The sequence below is a fragment of the Brachyistius frenatus genome, unplaced genomic scaffold (assembly GCF_029030835.1).
Source record: "Brachyistius frenatus isolate BFR_SWC_R1_liver_20210118 unplaced genomic scaffold, ASM2903083v1 Contig_14, whole genome shotgun sequence".
Taxonomy (NCBI): Eukaryota; Metazoa; Chordata; class Actinopteri; family Embiotocidae; genus Brachyistius; species Brachyistius frenatus.
The window spans coordinates 5,177,433-5,189,207 of NW_027210613.1; the positions used below are offsets into that span (position 1 = coordinate 5,177,433).

At 39.4% G+C, this 11,775-nt stretch overlaps 2 protein-coding genes across 4 annotated transcripts; both read right to left on the reverse strand.

Moving 5' to 3' along the window:
- Nucleotides 1–244: 244 nt before the first annotated feature.
- Nucleotides 245–3,212, reverse strand: LOC138617903 (ly6/PLAUR domain-containing protein 2-like). The gene is made up of 3 exons (XM_069693255.1): nucleotides 3,105–3,212; nucleotides 1,118–1,234; nucleotides 245–873 (listed from the first exon to the last, which is right to left on the reverse strand). The coding sequence occupies exons 1-3, from the start codon at nucleotides 3,145–3,147 to the stop codon at nucleotides 656–658; spliced, it is 378 nt and encodes a 125-aa protein (XP_069549356.1). The 5' UTR covers nucleotides 3,148–3,212; the 3' UTR covers nucleotides 245–655.
- A 3,817-nt stretch (nucleotides 3,213–7,029) lies between these two features.
- On the reverse strand, nucleotides 7,030–10,179 carry LOC138617898 (beta-1,3-galactosyltransferase 2-like). 3 transcript variants are annotated; one of them, XM_069693251.1, is made up of 3 exons: nucleotides 9,958–10,026; nucleotides 7,803–9,157; nucleotides 7,030–7,698 (listed from the first exon to the last, which is right to left on the reverse strand). In XM_069693251.1, the coding sequence occupies exons 2-3, from the start codon at nucleotides 8,881–8,883 to the stop codon at nucleotides 7,631–7,633; spliced, it is 1,149 nt and encodes a 382-aa protein (XP_069549352.1). In that variant the 5' UTR covers nucleotides 8,884–9,157; nucleotides 9,958–10,026; the 3' UTR covers nucleotides 7,030–7,630. The 3 variants fall into 3 exon arrangements, with proteins under 3 accessions (XP_069549352.1, XP_069549351.1, XP_069549350.1); XM_069693250.1 differs by lacking the exon at nucleotides 9,958–10,026 and adding an exon at nucleotides 10,153–10,179 and having other exon boundaries at nucleotides 7,030–9,157; XM_069693249.1 differs by having other exon boundaries at nucleotides 7,030–9,157.
- Nucleotides 10,180–11,775: the final 1,596 nt, after the last annotated feature.

An 11,775-nucleotide genomic window follows, 5' to 3' on the forward strand; every position in this document is an offset into this window, starting at 1 on the left:
GTTTTATATCTGCAGTATGTGGACTTAGAGTTTTTATTCAGTGTTAAACGGTGAGCTCCATTTTATTTCCCATTCTAATGAGCGTTTCTGTTTTAAAAAACATCAAGAACATAAATCATGTACGCGAGATAAATTAGTATGATTTACACACAATTAAATTCAAAAGAGTTACACCAATATGACAGTCTACCATAATACTTGGTTACAAAGAGAAACACTTCCTCTGAGAAAAAATTTTCTGTATACAGAACAATACACTGAAATGCCTAAAAGGGTCTTTATACTTTAAGCTTCAATTTTAGAGTTAAATAAAGGTTGCAGAGATGTCGATAACACAGAAGTGCTATAACAGTAGAAGTCAAATCCATAGTACAGTGTCTATGAGGGGGGGGGGTATTTGATATATCAATTAGCATTATCTGTCAGTGTCATAAATAATGGAATATATAATCACAACTTTACAGTATACAATAATATTTTAAGTGCTCCGTGTGCGTGTTTACGGCACAATCTCCAAAAGAGTAACAAAGTGCAAGGGTATTTGCATGATACATTATATTAAATAAAGTTACAGATAGATTAGAGACAACACTTTGATACAGAGAAGCAGTGCGGCTTCCACGGCTGTGAACAGCGCTGATGTCTCCCGCCGATCTCAGCGTGAGAGCAGCAGTCCAACACCCGCTGTCAGCAGCAGCAGCAGCAGCGTGGCGTGTGTGTGAATGGAGTCGGCTCCGCTGAAGTTACACAAGTTAAAGCTGCTGCAGCAGTTCACCGTGTTTCCGTTTCCGTCTGAGTCGACTGAGGCGGCCGCTGCAGCCCCCCTGCACGTGGCCTGGCTGGCACACTGCTTCACTATGGCTTTCATGAGACCTAACGCACACAGACACACACACCACACACACACAGACACACAAACAACAGGAGTTTTTTTTTTCCAGAAATACTGTAGAAGCTGCTCTGTAAAGGTTCTCTTCAATAATGACTTTTACATTTTTTTTTACAACTATAAAGTAACCAGATTCAACGAGACATATTAATATAAACACCGGATCCTGAAAATCTGCAGAACTGTTTTGTGTCTGGATGACGGGCCTGACAGTGTTGTCATTGTTACCTAAAGTGTCGACGGCAGTCATGCACGTGCCGAGCGGCGCCTGACACTCCTGAGTGTTCTTGTTGCATTCTTCATTGGTGGCAGAAGAACTGCAGACGTAGCACTCCAACGACAGCACTGCACACGAGGAACAAGCGTTATGTAAAGTCAGATCACAAGATAGGAGCTAAATCACATGTCATGAAAGTCAGTCAAAGATTTAAAAAATAAAATAAAATACAGGAGCGGGTTTACATTACATACAAATGTGGATATAGATGTTTCAGATATTTTATGTGGAGAATTTTACACTTTTAACTTGGTGAGCGATCAGTTCCAACTTCATTTAGTGTCTGCTTGAGAAAATATTGAGAGCTGCTACTTAAAAAAAAAATATATATCACTGAAATGACTTCACTTGACTGGAATGGGAAATGGTAATATTTGCTGTCTTTTTTGGCATTTCTGAGAATAACACACTGATTCTCTGCTTCTGCATTCAGATCAACATTATTAAAATGGCAATTTTAGGTTCAAACCTTAGCAGAATGAAACTTATTGGATATTTCCAGTAAGATAGGTGCTTATGAGAGACAGATTTAAAGTCCAAGCGAAACCTTTATGTTACGCCATAAACTCGCGTCCAAAAAATATCTCCAAAAAATAGAAAGACAGCCACACCCAAAGACGACACTTTCAAAATTCGTCAGGCTCGCCTATTTAATTATAAGGCATAGTGAAAAGGAGGCTGCATGCTGTTCCTCCCATTCAGAATGGATTATCCTGCTTCATCATGTCGTCAGAATCACAATAAACACCTGGTTACCAAATGTTTGATAAATACACTGCCATGTAACCGATCAAAAACATTTCATACGTGATGAATTCACATTCAAATGCACAGACATTTCATATATAAGCCTCTAATACACTTAGAGATACATATGGTTTAGCAAGCTGGTGAGTTTTTACAGAATGTTTGATGCAGAGTCAGTTTGAGGTTAGCCAATCTAACTGACAACCTTGATATTAGCCGAGCACGGCTATCCATAAAGCTCATCTGATGTACGTTCTTGTTTAACACAACACAGCACCATATCACGACTATCACCAGCTGAACCCGTGGACCAACAAAGTATTCGACACATAGGATTTCTTACTTTAAGTATTATCCTTTTTCAAATCAAAACTCCAACATTATTTAGCCTGCTCGTGCATCAGCAAGTTTATCTTATTATAAGCTCTGCTGGCAGATCACGACCAGACATTTTTATAGATGTAAACTATCAAGAAATTTTGTCTGAAAATTTTTAGTAGGCGTAAATACTACAAAGTGTATGGTCTCCAAATTTGTCATGTAAAACATGATCACATTTCACATGTTAAAAAAAAACAACTAAACTTTACAATAAAATAGTGTGAGATTAATCCAAAGAAAACCACATAACATGCTGAATAAACATGGTCAACACATCCCATTGCAAAACTCACAAAGCTTCGCCATTTCTCATTTCAAGGTGCATTAGTTATCTTCAAATAAACTTTGATGTTAGTTACTCATTTCCAATATTAATCCATTAATCCAAAAATGCCAAACATTATTGGACAGCGAGGTTTTAAAAGGTGCCAGAAACAAAGAACAAACAAAGAAATCAGTCCTGCCAAATATGTACTGATGAATCCAGCCAGCCAGCCTGATAATAAATAAACGGATAAAAGTGGCATTTTCTGTTGTCGAGACAACAACTAAACGGCAGGTCTGGACACTTCCAAGAATGATGTTTGATAGAAAAAGGTACAAAAACTTTTTGTTCAAACTTTGACTTTCAACAAAAGGTTTGAAACTAAACCTGTTTATCAACAGTTATAGTCAGTTTCACTTGACTTTTGATAATTCATCATTTTAGAGATTGCAATCAAAACAGATTGACTGATTTCATACTTTTGTGCCCCTGTCTGTGCATAAAAGCACATCATCAGTTGAGCAGTCTGAGGTTAAATTACATACCCGGAGAGAAGAGGAGGAAGAGAAGCACAGGGCCAAGCAGCATCTTTTTAGCAGGTGTTAAAGCCCGTTCACCGCCTGAATGTTACGCTGTCTGCGGTCGAAACTTGTTTTGCCCCGCTGTGTGTTTGTGTGTTTGGTTTCTACTGTTTGTCTCAGAGAAATCTTCAGGAGTAGTTCCACCCACATACTGCACATCGCCATCATGGCATAAAACAGAAAGCATTCTCATAAATGTTTTCTCTGTGTTGAACACATTCCTCTATATTGTTTAGGTTTCACAGATACTTGCCCTTTATTCATCTGCTGTCAATCAAAGGCACAATGTGGCTTATTGAGTTAAAGCATCAGCTAACTGAAACACCCTTTGTCTTTGCAGCCTGAGGCAACCAGGATTATGTCATGACTTTCAGTGTGTACAGCTCAACCAGTACTGCAGGACTTCTTGGATATTTCTTGGCTTTCTTTCCTTTAAAGAGGAAACTCCAATTTCTTTCAAGTATATGAATTATATAAAATACCTAAAACAAGAAAAATCAGATTGATTAAAATTACAGCCAAGTAGCCAGTGACATAACTCATAAATCTAACTATCCAATGAGTTAGTCAGTGAATGCAAGCAATGAAACCATTTTTTTTATTTATTTTTTTTATGAATGGCACATTCTTCAAAAATAAATTAATTAATAAATATTGTGTTTTTACCATGACCCTTCACTGTCTCCTGCCAACACTGTTGGACTATAACATTTTCAGCCAGACCAAACCTTACACCTTACTATCTATGACCTAGAATAAACATTGTCTGTGATTATTGTTCTTAAAATAACTAAATGTAATTCCATTTTTTTTCACCAGACGGATATGATGATTTTAAAATATTTGTCATGTGCCTTCCAGTCAGTCACGTTATCCTCATTTCGATCTTATCACATCTGTTTAATGGTAACAGAGGAATGCTGACACCCAACACGTGTACGCACAAACACACGTTTTAAAAAGTAAGCTTTTAATTAACATTGATTCCCTAAAACCAAACCTGAATTTGTTTGAGTGTGAAGACAACATACTGTATGCCCAGGCTCAGAGCTCTGAATCTGTTTAATCCATGTCGACCTACTTTTAGTCACTCGATCAGCGCAAATAATGGAAGGCTGGGCAAAAAGACAGCCTTGTCCACCAGTGTGCACTGTGTGCACAATTATCAGGCAAGTGAGTATTTTGACCATATCCTCATTTTTATGCATATTTTCCAACTACAAGCTATAAAAACTTGAATGCCTATTGGATTTAAGCATATCAGGTGATGTGTGTTTGTGTAATGAGGGAGGGTGTGGCTTAAGGAGATCAACACCCTATATCAAGGTGTGCATAATTATTAGGCGGCTTCTTTTCCTCAGGCAAAATGGGCCAAAAAAGAGATTTAACTGACATGTCAAAAATTGTAAAAAAGTCTTTCAGAGGGATGGAGCACTCTTGAAATTGCTCAGATATCGGGGCGTGATCACAGAACCATCAAACGTTTTGTTGCAAATAGTCAACAGGCTCGCAAGAAACGTGTTGAGAAAAAAAGATGCAAATTAACTGCCAAAGATTTGAGAAGAATCAAACGTGAAGCTACCAGGAAGCCGTTATCCTCCAGTGCTGTCATATTCCAGAACTGCAACCTACCTGGAGCGCCCAGAAGTACGAGGTGTTCAGTGCTCAGAGACACGGCCAAGGTAAGGAAGGCTGAAACCCGACCACCACTGAACAAGACACATAAGTTGAAACGTCAAGACTAGACCAAGAAATATCTGAAGATAGATTTTTCAAAGATTTTCTGGACTGATGAGATGAGAGTGTCTCTTGACGAACCAAATGGACGGGCCCATGGCCGGATCAGTAACGGGCACAGAGCTCCACTTCGACTCAAACGCCAGCAAGGTGGAGGTGGGGTACTGGTATGGGCTGGTATTATTAAAGATGAGCTAATTGGACTTTTTCGGGTTGAAGATGGACTCAAAATCAACTCCCAAACCTACTGCCAGTTTTTAAAAGACACTTTCTTCAAGCAGTGGTTCAGAAAAAAGTCTGCATCTTTCAAGAAGGCCATGATTTTTATGCAGGACAACGCTCCAACGCATGCATCGAAGTACTCCACTGCGTGGGTAGCCAGTAAAGGCCTTAAAGATGAAAGAATAATGACATGGCCCCCTTCCTCACCTGACCCAAACCCTATTGAGAACTTGTGGGGCCTTCTTAAACAGGAGATTTACAGTGAAGGAAAACAGTCCACCTCTCTGAACAGTGTCTGGGAGGCTGTGTGGTTGCTGCTGCACAAAAAGTTGATCGTCAACAGATCGAGAAACTGACAGAATCCATGAATGGAAGGCTTATTACTGTTATTGAAACGAAGGGTGGCTATATTGGTCACTGATTTTTTTTTTTTTTTTAAATGTCAGAAATGTATATTTGTACATTTTTAGTTGTTTGTACAGTATATTATTCTCACTTTAACAGATGAAGTGAGATGGGAATTTTCATTTTTCATTTAGTTGCATAATAATTCTGCACACTAATAGTCGCCCAATAATTGTGCACACTTAGATATTTTCCCAAGAAAGCCAAAATGTCAATTTACTTTCTTAAATATTCAGGTTTGAGGTTTATTAACATTTTGGATTGACTGAGAGCACTGTAGTTGTTCAATAATAAAATTAATCCTCAAAAATACAACTTGCCTAATAATTTTGCACACAGTGTATATTTAAGCACCATATCCACATATTAAAAAAAGTGATGGTCTGTCAATTGCTGATTTCAGCCTATTAAAACTACTAACCAGTAGCCTGTACTGTATGTCTGCAGTATTTATCTCCAATAAAGCATTTTGTTATTGTTCTATTTATATTTCTTCATCTCAATGGGATCAGATTTGAGATCTTAATAAACCAGGCCCTTACTGCCATGGATGGTGTGATTTTTGCTTTTTTGTTTTTTGTATCGGTTATTCTTATTTGTCAACTGGCTGGTAAAGATGATTAAATATTTTACATTCCTATTTTAGATTAATAATCATGGTAACATGTTTCAGAATGAAATAGCTAAAAGTTGTAAATGACTTGACAATTGTCAATTAGTATAATTGTATCTAATGTGTTTTGCAAGTGCTTTGTAAAAAAAAAAAAAAAATCACTTGTTTGTGCTTGGTAGTCTTATTCCGATTTGTTCCCTCAAGTAGCCCAATCCAACTTTCTACAGCCTAGCACCTGCAAGTATTCAGAGTCAATTTCACTGGTTTAAGAAATAACTGTTGCAGCACAAGAAACAATAACAACTTTAAGGAGCCCAAGAGATAAATCCAATTTAACTGCTGATACTTTGTAAATATAAATATAATTCTGTTTTAATTTTGTATGCACACGTTTCAGATTTAGTATTCATACAGTTTAAAAAGAGTGCAAAGTATCCAGCTATGCTCACCAAAAAGCTAGCATTATATTTTATTGAAAGTATATTGTTATCTTTTATTAAATGTTTTGTTACCCTTCAATCTTAATGGGAAAGTACAAGAGCGATAATGACAGTTTAGCATCTGCAAACAGCTTGCGTGTTCAGATACATAACCACCATATACTTTACGTACCTGGTGTGACCCTATAGCACTTAGTTTGTGTGTTGTAACCTGTTTCAAATTAGTTGCGAACAAATATCCACAAACTTCTTTGGCGAGTTTGACTTAACACCGCTGCAACTGTTTCAAAATCCTGCTTTGCTGCTCAGGCAGGGTGATTTGGCTAAAATCCAAACAATTCACTTGTTCACACGTAATTCAATAACTTACTTTCTTATTTAATGTAAATATAGTTTCTAAGTTATGAATCTGTTTAAATCATCACAGCACAAAACCACTGAAATTTTGTGAAAAGCAATACTCCCTGCCCTTTATTTGCTGCCAGTGGCATGTATATCTATCTTGGCAATGATTAGCTGTTTTACTGGATAGGTCATGAAGGATTCGAGACAAAATACACACACAGATCCAAACTAAATCAATCCAGTACATTTCATTTTTTATTGATTAATTTCAAATTTACTAAAGTGCAGTCATATTAAATGTAGCTTTCAATATTTTTAGAGTAATATTATTTGATAGCTCAGAAAACACTAAGAAACAGAGCGGAAGATTCATATCATTCACTAAGGTCGTGTAACTTTTTGACATGCACTTTGTCTGTATAAATACAATTGCTCCTTAATTCTTTTTTTCTTTTAGTATTTGCAGAGTGCAACATACTCCCTTTGGAGGAGAACATCATAAACGAATCATAAACATCACTCTCAAATCACAGATACATTCCCCATGAAAATAACTTAGTAGGTTTATAGTACTTAACATATTTAAAATCCAAAGATAATTAGATCATTATTGTAAAGGATACCAAAAAAAACATCTGCTTTTCCTCATATAATGTATGATGACTTCAACATGCCCTCCACCGCCTGCAGTTACAGCGTGCCAATTTTCCTCTGTTTTTGATGCGGTTTTAGTCACAACATCCATCATGCCGGCATCTCTCCGTGAAGTTGTCTTCCCTGCTGTTCTTTTCCATGGCTAGATGGCACAGGCATTGTGTTTGTTAATTTGCAAGTCGTTCCAGTACTTGATGAGTTCATTGGGCTGGAACCAATGGGATGTGATCAATTGGCTGTACTTACAGCTGGAGTAAGGCACCTTGAAAGGGTTGAAGAGGTCGTTGTTGGGAGGCGCTACTGGGTCGATGCGCCACTTCGCCAGGCACATCCCCACGTAAACGTCCTCCAGGAACAGCCTGGGTATGCTGAGCGAGGCCTGATAGACCAGCTCAGCCACGTCCCCTGAGAACACATACCCCGTGCCTGAGGCGAATGTTGGGTAGCGCTCTCCTGGATACACCTCTGGTGGCATGTACCACTTGCTGTGCTTGTCTCGGATTGGTGAATAGTCCATCATCAGGAAGCCAGTGAAGTACCTCTGTTTGGGAGGCACCTCAGGTTTCAGCAGTTTCTGGATGAGATACTCTGTATTGACAAACATGTCACTGTCTGTCTTCATCACATAGGAGGCATGTGGGCAATAGGTGGCCACCCAGTTCATGCCCATCAGGGTTTTGATGGTCAGGTTGTAGTAAGTGTCCTGATAGTCCTGTTGGATGATGTCGTGGTAAACACGGCTCTCTTCCTCTATACTGCTCTGAAGGGAGGTGTCTGAGCTATTTCTTGTGCCGAGCAGAAAAAGACGGACAAACCCGAGACCCATTGCCACGCTCTCATTTCCCCATGTTTGGCGGATGGCATTGCGGGCATCAGCCTGTCCTGGTTCTGTAGTGATGAGGAGGATGAGGAAGGGAGTGCTGTCCCTGCACTTAAAGGGCTCATTTAGGTTATATCGGTAGGGTTGAGCGCTAAGCCTTTCACCTACACCCTTATCCTTCTGTAAACTGTTTTTAGTGCTCATGGAGTCCCACAGCCACATTACACCTCCCCCCACTTCTCCCCCTGCCTCTACTGCAGTCCCCTCTGCCTGCGTAGAGCTGCTTTGGTTGGTTTCTCCATTTGGACTGTAGAAGCCTCTGATGTAGGCCAGGGTTTTTTTGTATTGCCCTCCGTGTCCTGGTAGCCGGTCTTGGTGGCTCCAAAAATAAAAGAGAGGGACGATCATGGCCAGGAAAAACAGGCCAGTCATGTGGATCCGAAAGAGTGAAGGCTTGATGGTGCAAGTGATCTTGATGGGACAGAAGTGTCTGCGTCTCCACTTCATGGTGCAGATTGGGGTTGAGGAGGCACCTCAAACACGTGGTTGCCAACAATCAAAGGTTTATTCAAGGTGGCAGGTGGGTTAGAGTGAGCTTCCTGGTGAAATCGGGGAAATGTTTGAGACCCCTATTGCAGCTTGGAGTAAGGTTACAAGGACTCCTGGTGGAGCTGGAAGGCAGCAATTTTCTCCACTAGCTCTTCTTTGGCACTGTGGGCAATCCCAGGGTTGTGCTGTCTGGATATAATAAGGGTGACCTCCTCCGTGTTTGCTTTCTAACCTGAAAAGAGAAATAATTATCGAGAAAGCTATATTCAAGGTTGTCCAAAAAGCATCTCTTTTTCACTGACACTGAGCCACATGTCAACTGCCTGAGTTGCAGATTTGGGGAGATGTGGGGACGGCTGAGCTTAATTTTTTATAATTTTATTTATGAAACGTTTTGATACATTAATTCAAGATGCATTTTTTTTTCCAGTTGCAAAAGCCCCAATTTGAGAACGATTAAAACCTGTGTTCTGAAGTGCATACAATTTAATTTTACTTTTAGTATGTACTGCAACTACCCTTAAAAAGTATGTGGGCCTACTGTTGCATGTAGTATGTATACAATTCAGACATACTACTTCATCATAAAAATGTGCCTTGAACTTTGACCTTTTTGGTCGTGATCTGTAGTGCGACATTTGAAGTAAAAATAAAAAGGATGGAATTCTGAACGAGTACGCTTCCTTTTAATGCCTCTTCCAAATACTAGGTTCAAGGTCGTCTTCAAGCGGTTCAGACGCTTTTCTGCTTGCTCTTGCATTTGTCTTGCATTTTTCTGCTTTTATTTCTCATTCTTTTTTGTCAAAATCTGAGATCACTCTCTTTTTATTTTTTGTAGATTAAGTAAGCCATTGCCATTTTTCCAAAAAAACGAACAACTTTTGACCTCATTACTACTGGAGCAAAGCTTACCGACAGCACAGTACCTAGCTAAGGCTAAGCTAAAGCTATAACTTTGTGCCCTTTTCTGTGCATAAAAGCCCTTAAGTTTGACCTCTATAGTTTAAGCGGTCTAAAGGTTAAATTACATACCTGGAAAGAAGAGCAGGGAGAGGACCACAAGGCCAAGTAGCTTCTTGGTGTTCAAGTGTGTTCGCTGCCTCAACCAGAGGTTGTCTGCTGTCTGCAGCTCAAACACCAACAAGGAAGTCAAAATCTGTCAAATGTTGACTGCAGGGCACGTTGCTAATGTTAATTAACTCCTCCTACAGATTTCGATGTACCAACCTGAAGTTTTGTCTCTCCAATTGTTGTATCCCCAATTGTTTTCCCCGAGTCCATTGATAGAGGCAGTCTTTAGGCAGTTTCTGGTCTTAGCTTATTTTTATTAAGCATAGAATACAAGATATCTTGGAGAGCCCAACATCAACCAAAGGTCTCTTTGTTGGATTCTAACTTCTCGCTTTCCGGCACATACACTTATACTATTGGAAGAGGCGTTACATACGGTGAGGCGGGAACATTTGCATATGTTTGTTTCAGTACTTTTCCACTGTCCTTCGTTTAAGCCACACCTCCTCTTGCCTAATAGCGAGTTGCACCTAATGGGTTGTGCTCTATTTGGGTGTTCAGTTTTTTTTATGTCCAACCTCAACCACCAACAAGGAAGTCAAAATCTCTCAAATGTTGACTGCAGGGCACATTGCTAATGTTAACTAACTCCTCCTACAGAGTTCGATGTACCAACCTGAAGTTTTGTCTCTCCTATCTTAACACCTGGGAGATGAAATGTTATCAAAGGAATTTGTTTTCGTCGATTGGTGTGCCCTTGGGGTGGCGGCCAAAAAGTCATGCATGTTGTTCAAAAAATGACTGGCATTTTCAAAGTCAAAATGGACTTGTGATTTAAAAAATTTTTTTTTTTTAAGTCATGACAAAGGGGGTGAACGATCCCCAAGCCTTGTAGCTGAGAGGCAGCAGTGCTAACCACTGCACCACCAATCTTCCCAGGAGTTACACTGCATTGTGACAAACCTTTGGCTCACTGCAACCTATAACTCCACCGCCCATAAATATTCATTCAAATGTGACCAAAATTGCCGTAGACATTCTTTGGATAGTAGATACAGTGACCCCTCGCTATAACGCGGTTCACCTTTCACGGTCTCGCTACTTCACGGATTTGCATCGTGCATTGTGTTCTGCATTCTGATTGGCTAAACAGTCTCTCCGCTTCTTCTCTACCTGTTTGTCAATAACGTTGCGGTTTAATATGTACACGTACGTAAAACAGCTTGCCAAATTAAAAATAATCGATGGTGGCATGTCGGTTTATAAGAATCTTTTTGCCCAGAAGAAAAAAGAGCGACAACAACTACCGATAACTATGTTCTTCTCTTGAAAAACCACACCTGCACCGCCGGCTTTAGAAGAAAGAACCGCTGCAGAGCGGAGTCAGGATGCAGCGGCTCAGTCAGAAGAGCAGTGAAATACACGAGTCACTATTTGTCCTACTGTACTTTGTATTTGTTTTCATAATCATTTTTCATTTCCTCCCGTTCTAATCCAATGACTCGGGTCGCAGTGGGGCGGTGCTGATCTCAGCAATTTGAAGCCTTCAGTTCGTATTGATGATTAAACTTATTATTTTACAGTACAGTAGTTATTTGTAAAAAAAACATTTATACAGTACTTTTATTTGTTAAACAAATGCTTGGGCCTGTAAAAAGGTTTTGTTCTTTGGTTTCAATGTATTATGGAGTATTTCATTGTATAATAATTGTAAAAAAAAAAAAGGTTACTACTTCACGGATTTCACCTATCACGGTTTCTATTTGGAACGTAACCCCCGCGATAAACGAGGGTTCACTGTATACATGTTTTCAAGGGGTCTGCAGTGATATTAAATAT

Excerpts from the sequence above, each read along its gene's own strand:
- LOC138617903 (XM_069693255.1), bottom strand. The coding sequence starts at position 3,147 with ATGCTGCTTGGCCCTGTGCTTCTCTTCCTCCTCTTCTCTCCGG. Across the intron at positions 1,235-3,104 it reads CTTCCTCCTCTTCTCTCCGG|TGCTGTCGTTGGAGTGCTAC; the intron begins GTATGTAATTTA and ends CCTCGTGTGCAG. Across the intron at positions 874-1,117 it reads GACTGCCGTCGACACTTTAG|GTCTCATGAAAGCCATAGTG; the intron begins GTAACAATGACA and ends TGTGTGCGTTAG.
- LOC138617898 (XM_069693250.1), bottom strand. The coding sequence starts at position 8,883 with ATGAAGTGGAGACGCAGACACTTCTGTCCCATCAAGATCACTTGCACC.